This window comes from Hemiscyllium ocellatum, chromosome 50 (genome assembly GCF_020745735.1).
Source record: "Hemiscyllium ocellatum isolate sHemOce1 chromosome 50, sHemOce1.pat.X.cur, whole genome shotgun sequence".
NCBI lineage: Eukaryota > Metazoa > Chordata > Chondrichthyes > Orectolobiformes > Hemiscylliidae > Hemiscyllium > Hemiscyllium ocellatum.
The window spans coordinates 4,424,595-4,448,750 of NC_083450.1; the positions used below are offsets into that span (position 1 = coordinate 4,424,595).

Below are 24,156 nucleotides of genomic sequence, written 5' to 3' on the forward strand. Positions count from 1 at the left end.
ATTCCCACCGGATGACACTTTTCCTAGTCTTCCCACTAATTAACTTTTCCCATTGGATGACAGCAAGTCCCATGGATTAGAGTCATTCCCGCGAGATGTGAATCCTTCTCGCTGGATGTGAATCACATTCCCACTGGATGAGAGCAGTTCCTGCTGGAGGAGAGCAATTCCCACTGGATTAGAGTAATTCCTGCTGGATCAGAGCAATACCCCGTTAGGGTGGATGGGTTTTCTGATGGATCCAGTCGTAAACCCATCCTTGAATGGGAGGTGGGCTTGCTGGTGCTATTCAGATGTCAATCCGTGCCCTCTGGACAGCAGAGGGTGGTGTGAATGACTTCAGTGTTCTGGCGCCATGGAAGGAGGGAATGGGATGGGAAACCGGCCAGGATTCCTCTGTTGTAAAGTCATCCAGTGGCCCCCCTCCCCCACTGTGCTGGGTGCGTTAGTTGGAGGGAGGAAAAGGACAGACACGAGATGGAAATTTAAAAGAGAGGACACTGTTCCACGTACCTCGTCTATCGATAGCTGCAGGATTGGGAACTCCTCCTCCAACTTGTCCAGTCTTTTCGAGGCAAAGGTATTGACCGTCGCAACTATCGGGACAGAGCAAGCAGTCAACATCGAGCATAAAATAATCCTAAACCCCCTTTGCTAAATTAGGGTGCCAGGATTCAGGAGGGAGAGATGACCCCGGGGAAAGGGTGCCATGCAAATTCACTGGGATGGATCATGGCCGATCTGACACTCCTCATGGTCAGTGTCCCCCCTCCCCCGCCCACCCACCTGACACCCCTACAGAATCTATATAACCCAGCCTTAAATATACACGATGCCTCTTCCTTGCTTATTCACTCACACTAGGCAAGCATTTATTGCCTATCTCAAATGTTGGTTGTGAGCGTGGAGTCACGTTGGTGGTTTCCTTCCCTACAGGGCATTGGTGAATCAGATGGGTTCAATCGACAATAGATTCATGGTCATTATTACACCTGAGATTTTTTTTTTACCTCATTGAATTCATCTGCCGTGAATGAATTGAAATTCAGGTCCCCCAAAACATGAAAGTCATAGAGGTGTACAACACGGGAACAGACCCTTCGGTCCAACTCATCCGTGCCCACCAGATATCCTAACCTAATCTAGTCCCATTTGCCAGCACTTAATCCATATCCCTCTAAACCCTTCCTATTCAGATACTCATCCAGATCCCTTTTAAATGTCATTGTACCAGCCTCCACCACTTCCTCTGGCAGCTCATTCCAAGCACGTACCACCCTCTGTGTGGAAAAAGTTGCCTCTTAGCTCACTTTTATATCTTTCCCCGTTCACCCTAAACCTATGCCCCTCTAATGCTGGACTCCCCCACCCCAGGGAAAAGATGTTGCCTATTTACCCTATCAATGCCCACCCCCCCCCCCCCATGATTTTATAAACCTCTATAAGGTCACCTCAGCCTCCGACGCTCCAGGGAAAACAGCCCCAGTCTGTTCAGCCTCTCCCTATAGCACAAACCCTCCAACCCTGGCAGCATCCTTGTCAATCTTTTCTGAACCCTACCTGGGTCTCTGGATTAACAGTCCACTGATAATACCACTAGGGCATGGCCTCCTCAGAATTCTTTATGGACGGGTCTTCCAGAGACACTCAAACGTCAGAGAAGAAAATCCCCCTTTATCTTGGTCTTAAGTTGGTTGCCCCTTGCTCTGAGACTGTGCTCTCTGGTCCTAGGCTCTCCCAGGAGGGGGAAAACATTCTCTCAGCATTGACTCTGCCAAGCCCCTGCAGAATCCTGGGTCGAGAGTGTGGCGCTGGAAAAGCACAGCAGGTCAGGCAGCCTCGGAGGAAGCAGGAGAATTGAGTTTCAGTTCCTGAAGAAGGGCTTATGCCCGAAATGTCGATTCTCCTGCTCCTCGGATGACCTGCTGTGCTTTTTCCAGCACCACACTCTCGGCTCTGATCTCCAGTCCTCCCTTAAGAATCCTGTCTGAGATCCGGAGAATGTTTGCACCCAGAGACTGGCCAGCCTGTGGAATTCGCTACCACAGAAGGGGTGTGGAGGTCAAGTTGCTCAGCATGCACATAGCTACAGAAGGAGGGTTTCTCAGACTGATTCTCAGGATGGCGGGAGTGATGTATGAAGGGAGACTGGATTGGCGAGGACAACGTGCGCTGGAGTTTAGGAGAATGAGGGGGTATCTCATAGAAATCTGGAAAATTCGGACAGGACTGGACAAGGTGAACACAGAAAAGATGTTCCTAATAACTAGGGGAAGTCCAGAACCGGGGGGGGGGGGGGGGGGGGTCACAGGCTAAAGGAGACGGGGTAGTATTGAGAACAGGGAGGAATGTCTTCACCCAGACAGCGGGGGAACCTGTGGGATTCTCCGACACACAAAGTGATTGGAGCCGAAACATTGAGTGGTCTTCAGGAATTGGATTTGGTTATGAAGGGGAGAAAGCAGGGTTGGGGTGGTGGTGGGGAACTGAGTTGGATGGTCAGCCGTGATGGCATTAAATGGCGGAGGAGGCTGGAGGGGGCTGGATGGCTCCCAACACCCAGGCGAGACTGCAATCTGAAGACAGGTCTCTATCTCTCACACACACACACTGGTCATGTGTTGTCCTGTTGCGGATTAATGGGCCACCTTGTTGAAGGGTTTAAGACGACTGAAGGACTCGGAGACGCCCGGACAAACTGGGCGGCCATTCTGCACGCACGGCAGCGGGATAACCGCGCACATCGCTTTGGGTTCGTTTTTGGGGCCTCGCCCAAGGGATCGTGGTGAGACCCATTCACCTCCGCCCCCTCCTCCCCCCACCCTCACCACCTCAGAATGTGGCTCTCCATCCAACAGCGGAGATTGAACCTTTTACAAGAGCGCGGGCCTCAAAAAATATTTGGGGAAGTGTTGGGAAGGGATGGGGTATCAACAGGGAATCGCAAGGCGGGGGGAGGTAGATTATCTTGTTGGGTTCGGGGGGGCGGGTGTTTAGGTTGGTTAGATGGGGTTAAGACGCAGGTCCTCTGTTGAACAGACTGCAGAGGCTAAATAGTCTCCTCCTGTCCCAGTATCAAGTCCAGTGATCTAGATGTTCCACCACTTAGCGATTCCATGGCTTCCAGCAGTTCTGCGGTCAGGATGAATCTACCCTTAAACCCGAACAAAGAAAAAAGACAAGCATCTGTCTTCAATGCACGATAGATGCATTCTTTGACTATTTTTGGCATTGCAAGGAATTGCGCTGAATCAATAGAGTTTCTCTGACGTACACTCTTAGTCTTCCCGCCTCTCTCTCATTTGCGAAAGAGGGCCAGACATGCGGAATCGTCGTAGCTACATAGACAGCATGGAAGCAGACCCTTCGGTCCCACACATCCATGCTGACCAAGCTAAACTAGCCCCGCCTGCCTGCACATGGCCCATATTCCTCCAGACCTTTCCTATCCACGTACCTGTCCCAACGTCTTTTAAACGTTGTGAGTGTACCTGCACCTACCACTGCCTCTGGTAGTTCATTGCACACACACGCACCGACCTCTCTGTGAGGAAAAGTTGTCCCTCAGGTTCCATCTTAAATGTTTCTTCTCTCACCTTAAAATGAGGCCTTTGGAGCTGCCTATATAATGTGGAAAAATGATAGAATGTCGGCGGGAAGAACAGGGGAGCTGGATACTCATTCAATGGAGAAAGACTGCGGAAAGCCATGGAAGAGAGGGATTTGGGACTCCTCATCCATGGATCGCATCCAAGTTCAGCAGATAACAGGGATGATAAATGCACTTTTTATTGCCAAAGGAATGTGGGAACAGATAGGAGTAGGTTTTGCTAAGACTGTAAAAGACATTAGTCAGACCGCGGCTGGATTACTCTGAAGGGTTTTGGGGCCCCGTCTCTAAGGAAGGATAGACTGGAGGCAGTCCAGAGAAGGTTTGCTCAGCTGATCCCAGGGATAGAGGGACTGTCCGATGAGGAAAGGTTGAGGCCTGTACTCATTGGAGTTTAGAAGAATGAAAGGCAAATTAATAGAAACATACAAGATTCTCAGAGGACTCAACGGAAGAGATATTGTCTCCCCTTGTGAGGAAGAGTCCAGGACAAGGGGAGCATCATCTCAGAGTAACGGGTCTCCTTACTGATGACAGGGATGAGGGGGAACGTCTCCTCTCCAAGGGGAGTGAATCTTTGAAATTTGTTACTGCACAGGGCTGTTGAGACTAGGTCATTAAAGATATTCAAGGTTTTTTTTTATCAGTGAGGGAATCGAAGAACAATGAAGGATTAATTCAGACGCAGGCAAGAATAATTTGACAAAACGAACATATTGAACTGCGGGGTAGGATCGAAGGACTGAGTTTGTCGTTGATCCACGAGGCAAACAGGGTACTCAAATGTTTTGTCCTGTAAACACCACACTGCTGACTGAACTCCATCTTTCAGCCAAATCCCACAAGCCTGGATGACTTGAACGTACTGTTCTGTAATCGGGTGTGAACGAGTGAGACGGATTAATGAGCTGTTTAAAGACACTAGGGGTCGTGAAAAATTTCCAGCCACAAGCTCTCGTTACATGTGACCGTTCATCTCAATGGAGATGATTGTGTCCCAGACACAGTTTAAAGTTTGTTTACTGTTTTTGTAGATTAAAACTGGGTTAATACGGTTAACTGTTGCTTGACAGAGTCTGGAGAAGTTTACTCACTCATAAAAGGAGGATGAGGTGCAAAGAGGGACCTACACTTGAGGTGCCAGCTGTGGTTCAGTATTAGCGCTCTCCCTCTGAGGCAGAATACTGTGAGTTCCATCACCCTCAGAGGGTCAGCGCTGGGGGAACACTGATTGTTGGAGGGTCAGCGCTGAGGGATCGCTGATTGTTGGAGGGTCAGTGCTGAGGGATCGCTGATTGTTGGAGGGTCAGTGCTGAGGGATCACTGATTGTTGGAGGGTCAGTGCTTAGGGAACCCTGATTGTTGGAGGGTCAGTGCTTAGGGAATGCTGATTGTTGGAGGGTCAGTGCTGAAAGATCACTGATTGTTGGAGGGTCAGGGCTGAGGGATCACTGATTGTTGGAGGGTGAGTGCTGAGGGATCGCTGATTGTTGGAGGGTGAGCGCTGAGGGAACACTGATTGTTGGAGGGTAAGTGCTGAGGGATCACTGATTGTTGGAGGGTCAGGGCTGAGGGATCACTGATTGTTGGAGGGTGAGTGCTGAGGGATCGCTGATTGTTGGAGGGTGAGCGCTGAGGGAACACTGATTGTTGGAGGGTAAGTGCTGAGGGATCACTGTTGGAGGGTCAGTGCTGAGGGATCACTGATTGTTGGAGGGTGAGTGCTGAGGGATTGCTGATTGTTGGAGGGTCAGTGCTGAGGGATCACTGATTGTTGGAGGGTGAGCGCTGAGGGAACACTGATTGTTGGAGGGTAAGTGCTGAGGGATCACTGATTGTTGGAGGGTGAGCGCTGAGGGATCACTGATTGTTGGAGGGTCAGCGCTGAGGGAATGCTGATTGACGGAAGGTGAGTGCTGAGAGATCACTGATTGTTGGAGGGTGAGTGCTGAGGGATCGCTGATTGTTGGAGAGTCAGCGCTGAGGGAACACTGATTGTTGGAGGGTGAGTGCTGAGGGATCGCTGATTGTTGGAGGGTCAGTGCTGAGGGATCGCTGATTGTTGGAGAGTCAGCGCTGAGGGAACACTGATTGTTGGAGGGTCAGTACTGAGGGAACACTGATTGTTGGAGGGTCAGTGCTGAGGGATCACTGATTGTTGGAGGGTGAGTGCTGAGGGAGCACTGATTGTTGGAGGGTCAGTGCTGAGGGATCACTGATTGTTGGAGGGTCAGTGCTGAGGGATCACTGATTGTTGGAGAGTCAGTGCTGAGGGAACGCTGATTGCTGGAGGGTAAGTGCTGAGGGATCGCTAATTGTTGGAGGGTGAGTGCTGAGGGATCACTGATTGTTGGAGGGTCAGTGCTGAGGGATCACTGATTGTTGGAGGGTGAGTGCTGAGGGATCGCTGATTGTTGGAGGGTCAGTGCTGAGGGATCACTGATTGTTGGAGGGTGAGTGCTGAGGGATCACTGATTGTTGGAGGGTCAGTGCTGAGGGAACGCTGATTGTTGGAGGGCGAGTGCTGAGGGATCGCTGATTGTTGGAGCTCCCTCAGTGCTGATCCTTTGACAGTGCAGCACTCCCTCAGCACCAACCCACTGAGGTTATATCCCCCCTGAGGCAGAGATGCAGAGGGAGTGGCAGTATTTGAGGACGCCATTCAAAACCCCATTCTGTACGCTGAAACTCACGTTGGGATTCAAAAAGGTGGAGGAATGGCTTGGCTCTCCTCGCTACCTGTCCTGTTGCCATTCTTGCGCTCGTCTCCACCACGTTGCAGAGTGTAGAGGTCAGCCAGTTAGTCCTCTTGACATCAGAGTAAGTAGTCAGCAGAACCTGGGAGGCCGAGTTCACCAGAGGAAGCATTCTGACCCTCCAGATGATGTTAGGCTGAAAGGATGAGGGGCAGGGAAAAGCCAACCAACAATCAGTAACAGCCGGATATGAGGAGTCCAACCCTCTCTCTGCAAGCTGTGGTTTACTGTTGTGGTATTCTACTGTCAACAGAGATTTCCTATGTAAACATGTCACGCTGTAATTACACTCTTTCACCAATGGTGGTGCTGTAGCCACCCTCCAAACGTCTTCAGGCCTCATGTACAAACACTAGTGGGGTTGAGATTTGCACGTGGTAGACTCCTCTAGGCCACTGGTCTCAACTAAAGTGGAGGGGGTAGTGAGAATTGGAGCTTTACTCTGTATCTAACCCCATGATGTCCCTGTCCTGGGAGTATTTGATGGGGGGACAGTATAGAGGGAGCTTTACTCTGTTTCTAACCCTGTGCTGTCCCTGTTGTGGGAGCGTATAAAGGCGGGGGAGACAGTGTAGAGGGAGCTTTACTCTGCATCTAACTCTGTGCTGTCCCTGTCCTGGGGGTGTTTAATGGGGGCAGTGTAGAGGGAGCTTTACTCTGTATCTAACCCTGTCTGTTCCTGTAGAAAGAGCTTTGCTCTGAATCTAACCCTGTGCTGTCCTCGTCCTAGGAGAAAGTGAGGACTGCAGATGCTGGAGATCAGAGCTGAAATTGTGTTGCTGGAAAAGCGCAGCAGGTCAGGCAGCATCCAAGGAGCAGGAGATTTGACGTTCGGGCATAGTCCCTGTTCCTGAGAGTGTTTGATGGGGGGACAGTGTAGAGGGAGCTTTACTCTGTACCTAACCCCGTGCTGTCCCTGTCCCTGGGAGTGTTTGATGGGGGGGACAATGTAGAGGCAGCTTTATTCTGTATCTAACCCCGTGCTGTCCCTGTCCTGGGAGTGTTTGATGGGGGGACAGTGTAGAGGGAGCTTTACTCTGTATCTAACCCCATGCTGTCCCTGTCCTAGGAGTGTTTGATGGGGGGATAGTGTAGAGGCAGCTTTACTCTGTATCTAACCCCGTGCTGTCCCTGTCCTAGGAGTGTTTGAGGGGGGACAGTGTAGAGGCAGCTTTACTCTGTATCTAACCCTGCCCTAAGAGTGTATGATGGAGGACAGTGTCAAGAGACATTTACCTTCTGTTTGAAAAGGTAGACGAAGGGTAACCTTCAGGAAAGGGTGTCAATTTTGTTACGTTCCTCCACGTGCTGCCTGACAGATCTCATTCTACTGCAGCGTCAGGTTCAGTTCAGTTTCTGGTTAACGGTAACTAGAACAGGATGTTGATAGCAGGGGAATTCAGTGATGGTAACACCACTGAATGCGTCAAGATCTTACAATGGAGGGAAGGTCATTGATGAAGCGGCTGAAGGTGGTTAGGACTAGGACACTCCCCTGAGAAACTCCTGGAGCTGAGATGACTGACCTCCAACAAATGCAACCATCTTCCTTCTTTTCAGATGTGACTCCAGCTAGGGCAGATTTTACCCCAATTCCTGTTGACTCCAGTTTTGATTAGATTAGATTAGATTACTTACAGTGTGGAAACAGGCCCTTCGGCCCAACACGTCCACACCGACCCGCCGAAGCGCAACCCACCCATACCCCTACATTTACCCCTTACCTAACACTACGGGCAATTTAGCATGGCCAATTCGTGTGACCCGCACATCTTTGGACTGTGGGAGGAAACCGGAGCACCCGGAGGAAACCCACGCAGACACGGGGAGAACGTGCAAACTCCACACAGACAGTCGCCTGAGTCGGGAATTGAACCCGGGTCTCAGGCGCTGTGAGACAACAGTACTAACCACTGTGCCACAGGGCAGTTCGCCACTTGCCTGAGTGTCTGGAGTCACGTGTGGGTCAGACCAGGTAAGGGTGACAGATTTCCTTCCCTTAAGTGAACCAGATGGGATTTTAATGATTTTTGACAGAGCTTAAATGTTGGCCAATATGCTTATGCTTTCCAATCGACCTGTTCAGAAATGTTAGTAGACACCACTGGAACAGGCGGGACTTGAATCCAGGCCTCCAAAGCCCAGAGATGCAGACACTACCACTGGGACAGAAGAGGGCCCGACAGATTAGTTTTATTTTAACTTCCATTTTTTAATCAACCTGTTCAGAAATGTCATTAGACACCATTGGATCGATGAGGACTTGAACCCAGGCCTCTCTGTCCACAGGTAGGGACATACCCACTGTGTCACAATAGGGCCCCACAGATTTTGAAAAAATTTTAACTTATTTTTCTAACCAACCTCTTCAGCGCTGTGGAGCAAGTGGGACTTGAACATGGTCCTCTCCATTCAGAGATAAGGACACTACCACTGTGCCACAACAGGGCCCCACAGATTAGCTTTCTCTTTCAGGTTTTTTAAAAATTGAATTCAGATGTCACCATCTCCCTTGGAAGGATGTAGAGGGAAAAAGTGAGGTCTGCAGATGCTGGAGCATCAGAGCTGAAAATGTGTTGCTGGGCACACTTTCCTCATTCCTGATGAAGGGCTTATGCCCGAAACGTCGAATTTCCTGTTCCTTGGATGCTGCCTGACCTGCTGCGCTTTTCCAGGATGTAGAGGGAGCTTTATTCTGTACTTAACCCTGTGCTGTATCTGTCCTGGGAGTGTTTGATGGGGGGGACAGTGTAGAGGGAGCTTTACTCTGTATCTAACTCCGTGCTGTCCCTGTCCTGGGAGTGTTTGATGGGGGGGACAGTGTAGAGGGAGCTTTACTCTGTATCTAACCCCGTGCTGTCCCTGTCCTGGGAGTGTTTGATGGAGGGACAGTGTAGAGGGAGCTTTACTCTGTATCTAACCCTGTGCTGTCCCTGTCCTGGGAGTGTTTGATGGTGGGACACTGTACAGGGAGCTTTACTCTGTATCTAACCCCGTGCTGTCCCTGTCCTGGGAGTGTTTGATGGAGGGACAGTGTAGAGGGAGCTTTACTCTGTATCTAACCCTGTACTGTATCTGTCCTGGGAGTGTTTGATGGAGGACAATATGGAAGAGGCTTTACTGTGCATCTAACTCTGTGCTGTCCCTGTTTTGAGGGACATGGGCAGTGTAGATAGGGATAAACATCTCCTCCCCTGAAGTAGAGAGCTCAATAACCAGGGACCATGGTTTCAACGTAAGCAGGGTGAGGTATAGAGGGGATGTGAAGAAGAAAAAAATTATCCAGAGGAATGGGGAGGGTGATAGGTAAGTGGAACTCATTGCCTGAAAGGGAGATAGAGACCAGGACACTCAAAACATTTAAGAAGCATTAAGATGAGCTATAGAATATGGGGCAAGTGTTGGAAAATGGGATTAGTACAGACCAATGTTTATTGACTGACACAGACACAATGGGCCGAAGGGCCTCTTTCTTATGTCTCACCAGAACCAACCCTCGTATCTTAGCTCCACATCACCCTCCTCCCACATTGCTCCATCAACTTGTCGTTCAATTGCTTCCCTCCTCAGGCATTCATCCAGCGTCCTCCCCACCCCATGTTTCAATGCATTCTCCTCATAACATGTTTAAAGTGTACGTGTGGACATGAACCCCGTCTGTGGTAGTCGGGGTGAGGCGGGAGGATACAGCCATACCTGAGCCGCTCTGCTCGTCGGTCTACTCGCTGTCATCGTGGCAACACGGGGCTGTAAGCACAAGACCTTGTTAGAGATTAAACTGCCACGGCCGTATTCTTACACAAACCTGCCCCTTCCACGTCAGACAGAAGCCGGCTAGCAAGGCTTCCTTTCGCCACTGCCAAACCTTGCCGCCCCTCGAGGAGATGACATGAGAGCGCTTGCTGCATCTGTGCACACTGGTGCCCACTCCCCTTCACAGGGCAGACTGCAAGATGTGAGTCATTTGGCCAATTGAGCCTGACCCACCAATCAATGGGATCGTGGCTGATCCAATAATCTTCAAAGCCCACTTCCCTACCTCTTTCCCCCAACTCGATTCCCTTCCTGATTAAAAATCTCTTGCTCTCAGCCCTTGAATATACTCAATCACTGACCCACCCTTGAAACCCTCTGTGGTAAAGAAGTCCACAGACTCACTCCCCTCGGAGAGAGGATATTCTTGCTCATCTGGAGGAGGTGACGGAGATAGGGAGGGGGTGTAGGGGATTGGAGGTGGTGACAGAGATAGGGAGGGGGTGTAGGGGTGGAGGAGGTGACAGGGATAGGGAGGGGGTGTAGGGGACTGGAGGAGGTATCAGAGATAGGGAGGGGGTGTAGGGGCTGGAGGAGGTATCAGAGGTAATGAGGGGGTGTAGGGGGCTGGAAGAGGTGACGGATATAAGGAAGGGGTGTAGGGGGCTGGAGGAGGTATCAGAGATAGGGCAGGGGTGTAGGGGCTGGAGGAGATATCAGAGGTAGGGAGGGGTTGTAGGAGGCTGGAGGAGGTGATGGAGATAAGGAGGGGGTGTAGGGGGCTGGAGGAGGTATCAGAGATAAGGAGGGAGTGTAGGGGGCTGGAAGAGGTGACAGAGATAGGAAAGAGATGTAGGGGGCTGGAGGAGGTGACGGAGATAAGGAGGGGGTGTAGGGGGCTGGAGGGGGTGACAGAGATAGGGAGGAGGTGTAGGGGGCTGGAGGAGGTGACCGAGATAGGGAGGGGGTGTAGGGGGCTGGAGAGGGTGACAGAGATAGGGAGGGGGTGTAGGGGGCTGGAGGGGGTGACAGAGATAGGGAGGGGGTGTAGGGGGCTGGAGAGGGTGACAGAGATAGGGAGGGGGTGTAGGGGGCTGGAGGAGGTGACCGAGATAGGGAGGGGGTGTAGGGGCTGGAGGGGGTGACAGAGATAGGGAGGCGCTGCAGGGGCCCGTAGTTTTTGAAAATGTGAGTGAAAAGTTTAAAACGGTGAGGCTGCCTGACTGGAAGCCAGTGGCGATCAGCGATCGAGGCAGGGGTGGGGTGAGTGACAGGGAAACAGGGTCTGGAACAATATGGGCAGGAGTATTCTGAACGTCCTCCAGGCTACAGAAGGTGAAAGGAGATGTGACCAGCTGGGAGTGAAGAGGAAAAGACATGCCCAGCGATTACGGAGACGTAAATGTGGGATTCAGCAGGAGATGGGGCTGAAATGAATGTCATATCATAGCAAGCCATTCAGCCCATTATACCGCTATGATCCAATGAACCCCACTCATCCCCCTGCTTACTGTTTCCTCTATTAGCCTTCTTCCTCAGCCGTTCATCCAGTGTTAAGTTGAAAGTTTGAGGATTGAGAGGGGAGACAGATGATTGGGGGGGGGGGGGGGGGGGAGGCAAGTGTCAGCGTTCGAAGAGGTGAAAAACTGCTGGAGGGAACTAGGATACAAACTTACCGATTGTGTTCAGTGGGGGAGCTGGTCCCAAAGTGATCCACGCACTCTCAAACCTCTGGATCGGCGAGTGAAGACGCTCGGTTAAACTCGGAGGACTAACTAACACCGAGGCAAGCGTCACCCCGTGAAGGACTGGCAGCTGGGCGAGACCTCCTGCCCGTCAAACCAAACTCAGCTCGAGGATTGGTCGGACACCGTCTGATAGGAAACTTGGTGAAGTGTTTGCAAAAAATTCCACTCATAAGTGCTTCAATCCATCAGGGATAGAACAAATAGTACTGATCGAACCAGTCACAGGTTCCTGCACTCCCATTAACCCAAATTTTTCCCCAAATTTGACCTCCCCTTGTCGGCTTGTACATTCCGTTCAGGGTTTAAGTTGAATATGGCTGTATACAGATTATCTTGGTCTTGGAAGGAAAACAGAAAGGGTTTTGTTGCCCTGGGCTGAGCTACACATGATCCTTACGCAAGTGGCAGCTGAGGAGCAGTCTCGCTACTGAGTGAGGAGGTCATAGAAGGTGGAAGCTCTGACTTAATCTAGGTCAGGGCAGGCAGAGCTGGTGCTGAGAGAGCACTGCACTGTCGGAGGGTCAGTGCTGAAGGAGCGGGCACTGTCGGAGGGTCAGTGCTGAGGGAGCGGGTGTTGTCAGAGATTCAGTCCTGACAGAGTGGGCACTGGCAGAGGGTCAGTTCTGAGGGAGCGGGCACTGTCAGAGGGACAGCACTGAAGGAGCGGGCACTGTCAGGGGGTTAGTGCAAAAGGAGCAGGCGCTGTCAGAGGGTCAGCACTGAGGGAACAGGCACTGCCAGAGGGTCAGCAGTGAGTGAGCGGACACAGTTGGAGGGCCAGCACTGAGGGAGCGGGCACTGTCGGAGGGTCTACGCCGAAGGAGCGGGTGCTGTCAGAGGGTCAGCACCAAGGGAGTGGGCTCTGTCAAAGGGTCAGCGCTAAAGGGGTGCCTCACTCTTGGAATGTCAGTACTGAGTGACTGTTGCACTGTCAGAGTTGGCTGGAGTACTGAGAGTGAGTGCCTCCTGTCAGAGTCTCACTGCTGAGGGTGCGTAACACTGTCGGAGGGTCAGGGTGGTGTTCCATTAGTGCCAAATCTCTGACAGTGCAGAGGTGGAGGGGGGTACGCATTATAGCCAACATTTAGATTAGATTCCCTACAGTGTGAAAACAGGCCCTTCGGCCCAGCCAGTCCACACCGACCCTCTGAAGAGTAACCCACCCAGACCCATTTCTCTCTGACTAATGCATCTAACACTATGGGCAAATTTAGCCTGGCCAATTCACCCTGACCTGCACATCTTTGGACTGTGGGAGGAAACCGGAGGAAACCCACGCAGACACGGGGAGAATGTGCAAACTCCACACAGTCACCTGAGGCTGTATTGAACCTGGGACCCTGGTGCTGTGAGGCAGCAGTGCTAACCACTGTGCCTCATATGCTGTCACACCGGTGAGAAATGGAAGGTGTGGTTCACTATCTCAATGCTGGTTTGTGGCAGCTTACTGTGGGCATATGGTTGCCGTACCTCCTCTGGTACAGTTAAAAACCTCCCTGTGCTGGAAAAGCACTTCAGAACATTCTCTCAAAAACACACGTGCTGCAACATTCCTTTTATTCAGCTTTCTTTTAAAACCTTGCCCCAGGAAACAGAAACCGAAACGAGCGTTGGATTGTGAGGAGGCTCACGCACAGATGGAACCCGCGTTCTGACAGAGAGAGCGATCGCTAAGGTCCAAGAGGCACCACCTTTCCTGGCGAGCGTTCATCGATGCCCGTGCCTTGGGTGCAGGAATGTAGCAGGTGGAGGGGTAAAGGGGAGGGAACGTGCAACGTTTGTGGAGGTCAAAACAGCCGCAGGTCACTGGGGTAGTAAGGCAGGGAGGGACAACAGGCTGGAGTACAGATGGCTGGCTGAGCCCCTCATGCAACATGTTCAAGCTGCCATGTGACAAAGCTACTCTCTGGGCCTCGCCAACCTGAGGGCTACGACCCGGTGAGCTTTTTTTTTGGGTGGGGGGAGGGGGAGGGGTTGTGGGGGCAGGGGCATCGCGTGTTCCTGATCAGCGACGAGGCACAGGAGTCACGGGCTCCGTCGTGCCCAGGCCCAGAGCTTCTGCTTTGTTCAATCAATCAGTCGGATACGGCGGGTCGTGTTTATCGCCGAGTCAGCAGAATTCGCCAGGCATTTCCTGCTGAGTCAGCGGATCCTGTCGGTCGCTCTGCCTTTGGGTCGAGGCAGCTGGTCACTTTGCTGAGTCAGCAGATTCTGCCTGCCCGCTCTCTTGAGCCAGCGGATCGTGTTGGCCGTTGGCTAAATACACAAGACTTTGCTTTCTGGCAGCCGCACGCACCTCTCCCATCCTGCCTCTGCTGGCCGGCATAGCAGGGGCGAATCAGTTTTTATTAGCAACAGAAAGAAAATGGAGCCTTTTACTGTCCCCTCAGTCAGGTGGAGGTGGGGGGGGCCCGGCTCCCCACGACTCCGTCACGGCTTCAGTTTCAGCCAGGGCTGGGAAATGGTGAGGATCGAGAGGACGGACGATGAGAGCCCGCAGAAGGCCACCATGCCGGGGCTGGTCTTGAGCAGGCCCAGCCGGTCCAGGGGGATGAACAGGTCGCAGCAGTTCTTCAGCACGTCCAGGAGCAGCGGCGGGTTGGCCTTCAGCACGTGGCAGAGCAGCCCCAGCCGCGCCCGCAGGCTGCCGGCCAGCAGGGCGGCGGCGGCGCCGGCTCCGGAGGGCGTCCCGCCGCTGCCGTCCTGCTCGGCGCCCACCTTGCTCCGGGTCCGCGCCTCCCGCTGCACCAGCGCCGCGATCTCGTAGGCGTCGCGGCTCAGGTTCATGATGAGTGCAAACAGGTAGTACCTGGGGAGGGAAAGGATAGAGAGAGAGAGAGAGGAGACAGGGAGGTCAGAACCCTGCAAACACCTCTCAACCCCACCGATCCAATGAACGACAGACCGGACTTCGGAGGCAGTCAGAGGCAGCGTGGAAGCAGGCCATTCGGCCCACACTGCTCCATGCTGGCCCACCCAGCTTGTTCCAATTACCCGCTTTTAGTCCATGTCCCTCTTGCCTATCCATGTACCGAACCAAATGTTTTTTTTAAATTTTGCTGTCCTTAATGCCTCCCCCACTTTCTCTGGCAGCCCGCTCTCTGCCTGAAGTAGTTTTGCCCCTTGGCTCCTTCTTAAATCTTTCCTCTCTCACCTTAAACCTAGTTTTTGATTCCCCATCCCTGGGGGGGGGAAAAAAAGACTATAAGCATTCATCCTATCTATGCCCCTCATGATTTTATGCGCCTCAATAAGGTCACCCATCATTCCAAGGATTCCTTGGCTAACCTCTCCTTGTAACTCAGGCCTATAATCCTGGCAACATCCTCGTAAAGCCTCTTTGTACTCTTCCCAGTTTAACCATGTCTTTCCTATAACCGGGTGACCAAAACCATTAGCAGGCAGCATCTGGGGAGCAGGAGAGTCGACGTTTTGAACATAAGCTCTTCATTAGGAATACGGGGGGGGAACCCAAGCAGGCTGAGAGATAAATGGAAGGGGGTGGGATGGGGGCAGGGAGGGTAGCTGGGAATGTGATAGGTAGATGAAGATGGGACGGGGGGGGGTGATGGTGATGGCGGAGGAAGAACCCCATATCTTCCACCCGACTACACGGGAACAATGTCGATTTCACCAGTTTCCCCATTTCCCCTCCCCCACCAACTCTGGAGCCAACCTTCCAAATCGGCATCGGCTTCTTGAACTGTCCATCTTCCTTCCCACCTATCCACTCCACCCCGACCTATTACCTTCACCCCCACCTTCATCTGCCCATTGCATTCCTAGCTACCTTCTCCCACCCCTCAAACCCACCCCCTCCCATTTATCTCTCAGCCCCCCCACCTTCCTGATGAAGAACTTAAGCTTGAAACGTCGACTCTTCTGCTCCTTGGATGCTGCCTGACCAGCTGTGCTTTTCCATCGCCACATTTATTATCACAGACACCCCCTCGTCTAACGGGGAGGATGGTGTGGTCTAGCAGGACTTATTGATGGGGGGAGGGGAGAAAGGAAATTTGGGTGGGGGTGGGGTGGGGTGGTAGGACCTAAGACCTCAGCAATGGATGGGGAGTAAAACGACGATGTGAGCATGCGAGTGGACCGTTCTTCCACAGACGTTGACACGAGGTGGTGTGGGGGGCAGGGGAGGGGTAAGGAGGTGCCGACAAGACGCTGCGAAAGGGAGACGAGCTTGCGGTGGGGGTGGGGGGGGGGGGACAGGCCTACCTGAACGAGCGCTGACTCCACTTGTCCTGGTCCAGCTTGGTGGCCAGCCCCACCTTGCCGGCCCACAGCAGGTTGTCGCAGCCCAGGTACATGGCCCGGTTCAGGTGGCTGACCGTGATGCAGAACCGCAGCACCAGGTCCGACAGGTGGATGGCCCGCTTGGCAGCTTCCAAGGCTTCGGCCGAGTTCCCCAACCGGAACACTGGGAAGTGGAGGAGAAGGAAAGATCAATGTGTGCCCTCCCCCCTCCCCGGTCACGTTAGTGTAGCACCTGCCAATGCCCTGCGCAGGCTCAAGGAACCTTTTCTTTCCCCATCCCCTCAAAGGAAAGAGAAGAAATATTTATGCACCTCAAGATCCCACAGTCAGCAACATGAAAGTGACCCACATCAGCCTTTCTTAAGGACGTCAACTGAAAAGTCCTGGCCTCCTGGGCACTGGGAGCAAGGCCCACTCTCTTACTTCTTCCAACAGTCGCCATGGATTCTTCAACACCCACCTGACAGGGCAGCTAAGGCCTCGGTTTAACGACCCATTTGAAAAGTCATATCTCCGGAAATGCCTCAGCGCTGACTCAAACAGTCCCGGCTCCCTCAGTGCTGATCCTACGACAGTGTCCACTCTCTCAGCAGCTGACCCTCCGACAGTGCAGTGCTCCCTCAGCACTGACCCTCGGAGAGTGCCACGCTCCCTCAGCGCTGACCCTCCGACAGTGCCACGCTCCCTCAGCGCTGACCCTCAGCACTGACCCTCGGGGAGTGCCATGCACCCTCAGCGCTGACCCTCCGACAGTGTTTGTTCCCTCTGCGCTGACCTTCCGACAGTGCTCGCTCCCTCAGCGCTGACCCTCCGACAGTGCCCGCTCCCTCAGCGCTGACCCTCCAACAGTGCCCGCTCCCTCAGCGCTGACCCTCCGACAGTGCCCGCTCCCTCAGCGCTGACCCTCCGACAGTGCCGTGCTCCCTCAGTCCTGGCACTGGCAATGTTGAGCTGAATTGTGGGCTCAAGACCCTGGAATGGGGATTGACTCAGAGATAAAACTGTTTCAACCGATCTGTACTTTGTGTCTAACTCCATGCTTTACTTTCTCTGGGAATTTTGATGGGGACAGTGTTGAGGAAGCATTACTCTGTACCTAACCCTGTGCTGGATCTGACCTGGGAATGTTCGATGGGGACAGAATGATGATAGCTCTATTTTCTGTTTAAAAGAGTAGATGGAACTTTACTTTCAGTTTAATAGAGTAGAACTGTGATCTAAGCTTGTGCTGTATCTATCCTGGCTGTGTTTGATGGGACCAGTCTCGAATGAGTTTTACACTGTATCTAACCCTCTCTGTGGTCCCATCTTAAGAGTGCTGATAGGGACAGAGCCGAGGGTATTTTACCTTCAATTTAAAAGAGTAGATTATTCTGAATTTAACCCTGTGCTGTACTATCTTGACAATGTTTGATGGGGACAGTGATGAGGATGCTTTACTTTCACTTTAACAGGGTGACTTTTAACTTTAAGAGTAGAGGAAGCTTCACTCTGTATCTAACCCCATGCTCTGCCTGTCCTGGGAGTGTTTGAGGTGACAGTATTGAAGAAACTTTACTTTGCTTTTAAAGGAGTCACAAAAGCTTTACTTTAAAGAGTTTAGGGAGCTTTACTCTGTGCTGAGAGTTTCATACAATACAATACCTACAATGTGGAATCAGGCCATTTGTCCCATATCGAACCTCTAAAGAGCATCCCACCTGGACTCACCTCCCTACTCTATCCCTGTAACCCTGCATTTCCCATGGCTGACCCATCTAACCCGCACATCCCTGGACATTACTGGACAATTTAGCATGGCCAATCCACCCTAACCTGCACATCCCTGGGCACTACGGGACAATTTAGCATGGCCAATCCACCCTAACCTGCACATCCCTGGGCACTATGGGACAATTTAGCATGGCCAATCCACCCTAACCTGCACATCTTTGGACTGTGGGAGGAAACCGGAGCACTCAGAGGAAACCCACACAGACACGGGGAGAATGTGCAAACTCCACACAGACTATTGCCTGAGAGTGGAATCGAACCTGGGTCCTTGGCAACGTGAGGCAGCAGTGCTGACCACTGAGCCATTGTTCAATGGTGACAATCTCGAGGGAGTTTTTCTCTGTATCCAATGCCTGTCATGGCTACAATATGGTCCCATTGGAATCAACAGAATAGAACATTCCCGAGTGTGAGACACATGCCAGAACGGAGGTGATTAAGAGAGAGATGTGGCAAGGTGTGATGTTCTGATTGGTGTACTCACACTTGCGTCCCAAACTCAAATGCGCCTCCAGTTGTTTGATGTGGATGACCAGCTCCGGGCTCGCTCCACTTCTTTGCAGCGAGTAAGCAATTAAAGCAGAGGCATACTGAGCAGCTCTGAAAGACAGACAACGAAAGCGGGTCACGTTCTCGCCCTGCTCTCCGCAACAGCCTCCAGCAACGTTCCCCGCTCTTCGTCCCACCCCACTCCCCTCGAGTCCCACTCGAGACAGCTGAACACATAACTGCGGTGAGAGATGAAACGTACGGCAGATGCCGGAATCCAAAGTAGACAAACAGGAGGCTGGAAGAACACAGCGCGCCAAGGAGCATCAGGAGGTGGAGGAGTCAATGTTTTGGGTGTAATCCTTCTTGAGAACATTTAATTTTGGCCAAATGTGGAGAGAGTGCCTTGTTTGGCTTTGAGTTTACTGGTTATTTTTGTTCGTTTATGGTTTACTGTCTATGCCAGTATTTGTTACCCAGGGGACAATTAAGATTCAACCACTTGGCTGTGGGCTTGGAGTTACATGGAGGTCAGGGCAGCAGATTTCCCTTCCCTAAAGGACATTAATAGAATCCTGGCAGTGTGGAAGCAGGCCACTCGGCCCATTGAGGGGACACCGACTCTATGCAGAACATGCCAGCCAGACCCATCCCTGCATTTCCCATGGCTAATTCAGTTAGCCTTCAAATCCCTGGACACTATGGGCAATTTAGCGTGGCCAAGCCACTCTAACCGGCAAATCCCTGGGCACTGTGGGGCAATTTTGCATAGCCAATCCACCCTAAGCTGTACATCTATGGACTGTGGGAGAAAATTGGAGCACCCTGAGGAAATCCACACAGATGCTGGAGGGGGGGGGGGGGGGAAGTGTACAAACTCCATACATACAGTCACCTGATGGTGGAATTGAATTCGGGTCCCTGCCGCTGTGAGGTCGCAGTCCTAACCACTGACCATGTGGCGTACTGAACAGGATGGCTATATGTAACAGCGGGCAGTGCTTTCATTGTCTTCTCTAGTCTTGCATTCTATCTGCCATAGTGGGGTTGAAACCAACGTTCCCCAAAGCATTAGCCTGAGTTTCGGGATTACGAAGAGAAACCGAGGACTGAAGATGCTGGACGATCAGAGTCGAAAAAAGTGTGTCTCTGGAAAAGCACAGCAGGTCAGACAGCATCCGAGGAGCAGGAGAGTCGACACTTTCGGCATAAGCCCTTCATCAGGAACGTTTACAAGCCATCAGTGACAGTGATACTAAATGACAGCAGGGTCCAGTCTGTTGATCCAAAACTCGAGAACCTAAGAACTAGGGACAAGAGGAGGCCATTCAACCCCTCCAGCCTGCTTAGCCATTTGATGTGATCATGCTTAACTCCACTTTCTCACTTGCTCTCCATTGCCCTCAACCTTCAATTAAAAAAATCGGTCTATCACCTTGAATTTATTCAGTGCCCCAGCATTCCGCCACACTATGGGGCTGTGAATTCCACACAATTTCTCATCATCTCTGCTTTAAATCTGCTGCCCCTTATCCTAAAACTATGACCGCTCCTTCTAGATTGTGGATGAGGAAACATCCTCTCCACATCTACTTTGTCAATCCCTTTTAGCATCTTGTCATTAGATCGTCTCCAGAGTGTATAGGTATAAGCTGCAAATTACTTTAATGACTGCTCATCTAAAACCTAGGAAAGAATGTAAGAAAATTAAAAACTGGTAGTGGGAAATCTTCTTGAAATGTTAAAGGGGAGATGTACAAAATGGGGACAGTGCCCCAGTCTTACTGCAAACTATTTCAACGCCTGCTTGTTAAAGAACAAAACAAATGAGGGAAAATGCAAGCGGGAAACGCATCAATGTTTTGTTTAAGTAAAAATATTATTAACTGGAGAAAGTTCACAGAAGTTAACCAGGAATTTAGAATTAGAATTAGAGTACAGTGAAAAGCATACGGCCCTGGTATGGAGGGATTGTCTCAGGGGCAAAGACTAAACAGGGTCTCTCCCTACTGGAGTTTACAATCATAGAGTGGTATAGCACAGAAACAGACCCTTTGGCCCAACTCGTCCATGGCACTAAATTATCTAGTTCCATTTGCCAGCATTTGGCCCAAGTCCCTCTAAACCCTTCCTATTCATGCACCCACCCACAGGTTTTTTGAATGTTGTAATTGTACCAGCCTCCACCACTTCCTCAGGCAGCTCATTCCATACACGTATCACCCTCTGTGTGAAAAAGTTGCCCCTTAGATCCCTTTTAAATCTTTTCACTCTAACCTTAAACCTATGCCCTCTAGTTTTAGACTCCTGTACCTTTGGCTTTGCATCACATTCATGCTCCTCATGATCTTATAAACCGTTATAAGGTCACCCCTTAGCCTCCAGTACTAAGGGAAAATAGCTCCAGCCTATTCAGCCTCTCCAACTCTGGCAACATTCTTGTAAATTTTTTCTGCACCATTTTCAGAACATCATTCCTATATCAGGAACACCATTCCTATATCAGGAACACCAGAATTGAATGTAGAATTCCAAACAATATCTTGTACAGCTGAAAGAGGGGTGATCGCATTGAAACATATACAATTCTTATGGGCATGACAGGATAAATGCTGCGAAAATGAGAATCTCTCATGGAACACTCTTGGAGCAGAGGGCATATTCTCAGAATAAATGGGAGGCAATTTAAGACTGAGAGGAGGAGGAATTTCTGAGAGAGCTGGGTCAATGAGTACATACGGAGCTAGAAAGCAAGACAGTTAGGTAGACATAGATTAGATTAGACTTACAGTGTGGAAACAGGCCCTTCGGCCCAACAAGTCCACACCGACCCGCCGAAGCGCAACCCACCCATACCCCTACATTTACCCCTTACCTAACACTATGGGCAATTTAGCTTGGCCAATTCACCTGACCCACACATCTTTGTGATTGTGGGAGGAAACCGGAGCACCCGGAGGAAACCCACGCAGACACGGGGAGAACGTGCAAACTCCACACAGTCAGTCGCCTGAGTCGGGAATTGAACCCGGGTCTACAGGCGCTGTGAGGCAGCAGTGCTAACCACTGTGCCACCGTGCCGCCCACCAAGGTTGATAATAAGTCAGGGAAGGAGAAAAGCTGATAACAAGGACAATGAGTTGGCAAAACTGGGTTGGCTGTGCTCAAATCAACTCCTGTCCAGACAGTGCCTAGGCTGTGGGTAGTGGGTAAAGGACATGGAAGAGGGTGCTCAGGCCCTAAAACTGTTGAGCTTGATAGTGTCCTGAAAGCTGCTGGGTTCCCAAGTGGAAGAGAAAGTGTGATACCTCCAGCTTGCACTGAGTCTCCTCCGCAGTCCCGAGGGAGAAATCTTTGTGTGGGGAAAAACAGTGGCTACCAGAAGCCAACTTCTAAACAACTAGAAATTCAGGCTCTCGAGTTATGCAGCAGATAAACAGATCCTTCGGTCCAACCAGTCCATGCTGACTATAATCCCAAACTAAACTAGTCCCACTTGGCTGCGCTTGGCCCATGTTCCTCCAAACATTTCTGATACATGTACTTATCTAAATGTCTTTTAAACATTGTAACTATAACTACATGCACCATTTCATCTGGAAGTTCATTCCGCACACAAACTAGTCCCTGTGTATGTTGGGAAGATGTTTTCATTGGCAGGAGAGACAAGGACCCAAAGGTACAGCCTTAGATTAAAGGGAAGGAGAATGGAGGCAAGGAGAAACGTCTTTAGCCAGAGAGTGGTGAATTTGTGGAATTCATTGCCATAGAAGTCATTTAAAACACAGATAGGTAAGCTCAAAGGTTACATTGAGAAAGCAGGAAAATATGGGTGAGAAACCTATCATCCATGATCAAATGGACAGCACAGTGGTTAGCACTGCTGCCTCACAGCGCCAGAGACCCAGGTTCAATTCCTGCCTCAGGCGACTGTGTGGAGTTTGCACGTTCTCCCCGTGTCTGCATGGGTTTCCTCCCACAGCCCAAAGATATGCGGGTCAGGTGAATTGGCCATGCTAAATTGTCCATCGTGTTAGGTAAGAGATAAATGTAGGGGTATGGGTGGGTTGCGCTTCGGCGGGTCGGTGTGGACTTGTTGGGCCGAAGGGCCTGTTTCCACACTGTAAGTAATCTAATCTAAAAAAAAGGCGGAGCAGACTCAATGCTCTAATTTTGGCTCCGATGTCTTCCAATCTTATGTTGAGTTAAAAGGTGTTGTGCGGGAAAAGCGCAGCAGGTCAGGCAGCCTCTGAGGAGCAGAAGAGTCGACGGTCCTGATGAATAGTTCATGCCCGGAATGTCAACTCTCCTGCTCCTCGGATTTGGCATGACTTGCCGTGCTTTTCCAGTAAAATGTGAGGTCTGCAGATGCTGGAGATCAGAGCTGAAAATGTGTTGCTGGTTTTTTTAAATTAGATTAGATTAGATTACTTACAGTGTGGAAACAGGCCCTTCGGCCCAACAAGTCCACACCGACCCGCCGAAGCGCAACCCACCCATACCCCTACATTTACCCCTTTGCCTAACACTACGGGCAATTTAGCATGGCCAATTCACCTGACCCGCACATCTTTGGACTGTGGGAGGAAACCGGAGCACCCGGAGGAAACCCACGCAGACACGGGGAGAATGTGCAAACTCCACACAGTCAGTTGCCTGAGTCGGGAATTGAACCCAGGTCTCTGGCGCTGTGAGACAGCAGTGCTAACCACTGTGCCACCGTGCCGCCCTTAAAGCGCAGCAGGTCAGGCAGCATCCAAGGAACAGGAAATTCGACGTTTCGGGCATAGGCCCTTCATCAGGAATGATGCTTTTCCAGCACCACACTCTTTGACTCTGACTTCTCCAGCATCTGCAGGTCTCACTTTCTCCTTATGGTCTCATGGCCAACTCCTCTTGCTCTTTCTGATGGCTCTCTTCAGACTCCAGACCTTTGGCTCCATGACACTGCAGAGTTTCTCCAGCCAGCACTGTTTGCTGTCTCAGGCCTTCACAGCAGCCGCAGTTCTGCTGGGAGTCTTGTGGCCAGGGCTGCAAGTGGACAAGTTGTTGTTGTAGTGTCCGCGCGCTCTCACACAAACTCGATCGGATCCGGGAAGGGGGGCGTGGCCGGCACGATTGAGCGACAGCGCCACGCCCAATAGGGAGCGGGGTGCTCGGCCGGAAGTCGGCAACGCCGACCATTTGCGTGCGCTCGAGGGCGTGGCTCCCGCGGCCGCCATCAGGCTTGGATGCGCCGGAGGAGGAAAACCCTCGGCTGCGGCCGGTGTCGAATCGAGGGGGGGTTACCTGAAGATACGCTCCCTGCCCTGGCTCTGCGCCGTGAAGCGCACCCAGGAATCCATGGCGCTGAGAAATGGAGAAATAGTGATGTATTTATATGTATTGTTTCGGGGTCGCCTCAGCGGCGCGCAGCCGACAACATGGCCGCTGGCAGCGGCGGAGGCTGGTCACGTGTCATAGAATCAGCCAATGCGGGGCTGCCTTTCGTGCTCTGACGTCAGACGGCGGTCTGCGGGCTGAAAGTCACGTGACACCACCCACCAAGGTGCCATTCAGCCCATCAAGGGTCATACAGATGTGGTCATGATTTGGAGATGCTCTTGTTGGACTGGGCATGTGCAAAGTTGAAAGCCACACAATCGCCAGGTTATAGTCCAACAGGTTTATTTGGAAGCACGTGTTTTCGGAGTGCTGCTCCTTCAGGTGGTTGTGCATAGAGACGTACGGCACGGAAACAGACCCTTGGGTCCACCTCGTC

At 51.6% G+C, this 24,156-nt stretch overlaps 2 protein-coding genes across 2 annotated transcripts in view; both read right to left on the minus strand.

Moving 5' to 3' along the window:
* The window catches only part of LOC132805566 (uncharacterized), a 48,445-nt gene extending 36,567 nt beyond the window's left edge, over positions 1-11,878 (minus strand). Inside the window, exons 1-4 of the mRNA XM_060820693.1 lie at positions 11,796-11,878; positions 10,063-10,113; positions 6,304-6,502; positions 514-596 (exon numbers count right to left, since the gene is read on the minus strand). Of these exons, the coding sequence (XP_060676676.1) occupies positions 514-596; positions 6,304-6,502; positions 10,063-10,098 (318 nt within the window). The 5' untranslated portion in view covers positions 10,099-10,113; positions 11,796-11,878. The remainder of the gene's footprint in view (positions 1-513; positions 597-6,303; positions 6,503-10,062; positions 10,114-11,795) is intronic.
* A 1,529-nt stretch (positions 11,879-13,407) lies between these two features.
* pex11b (peroxisomal biogenesis factor 11 beta) lies at positions 13,408-23,864 on the minus strand. The gene is made up of 4 exons (XM_060820714.1): positions 23,685-23,864; positions 18,391-18,506; positions 16,095-16,296; positions 13,408-14,676 (listed from the first exon to the last, which is right to left on the minus strand). The coding sequence occupies exons 1-4, from the start codon at positions 23,738-23,740 to the stop codon at positions 14,298-14,300; spliced, it is 753 nt and encodes a 250-aa protein (XP_060676697.1). The 5' UTR covers positions 23,741-23,864; the 3' UTR covers positions 13,408-14,297.
* Positions 23,865-24,156: the final 292 nt, after the last annotated feature.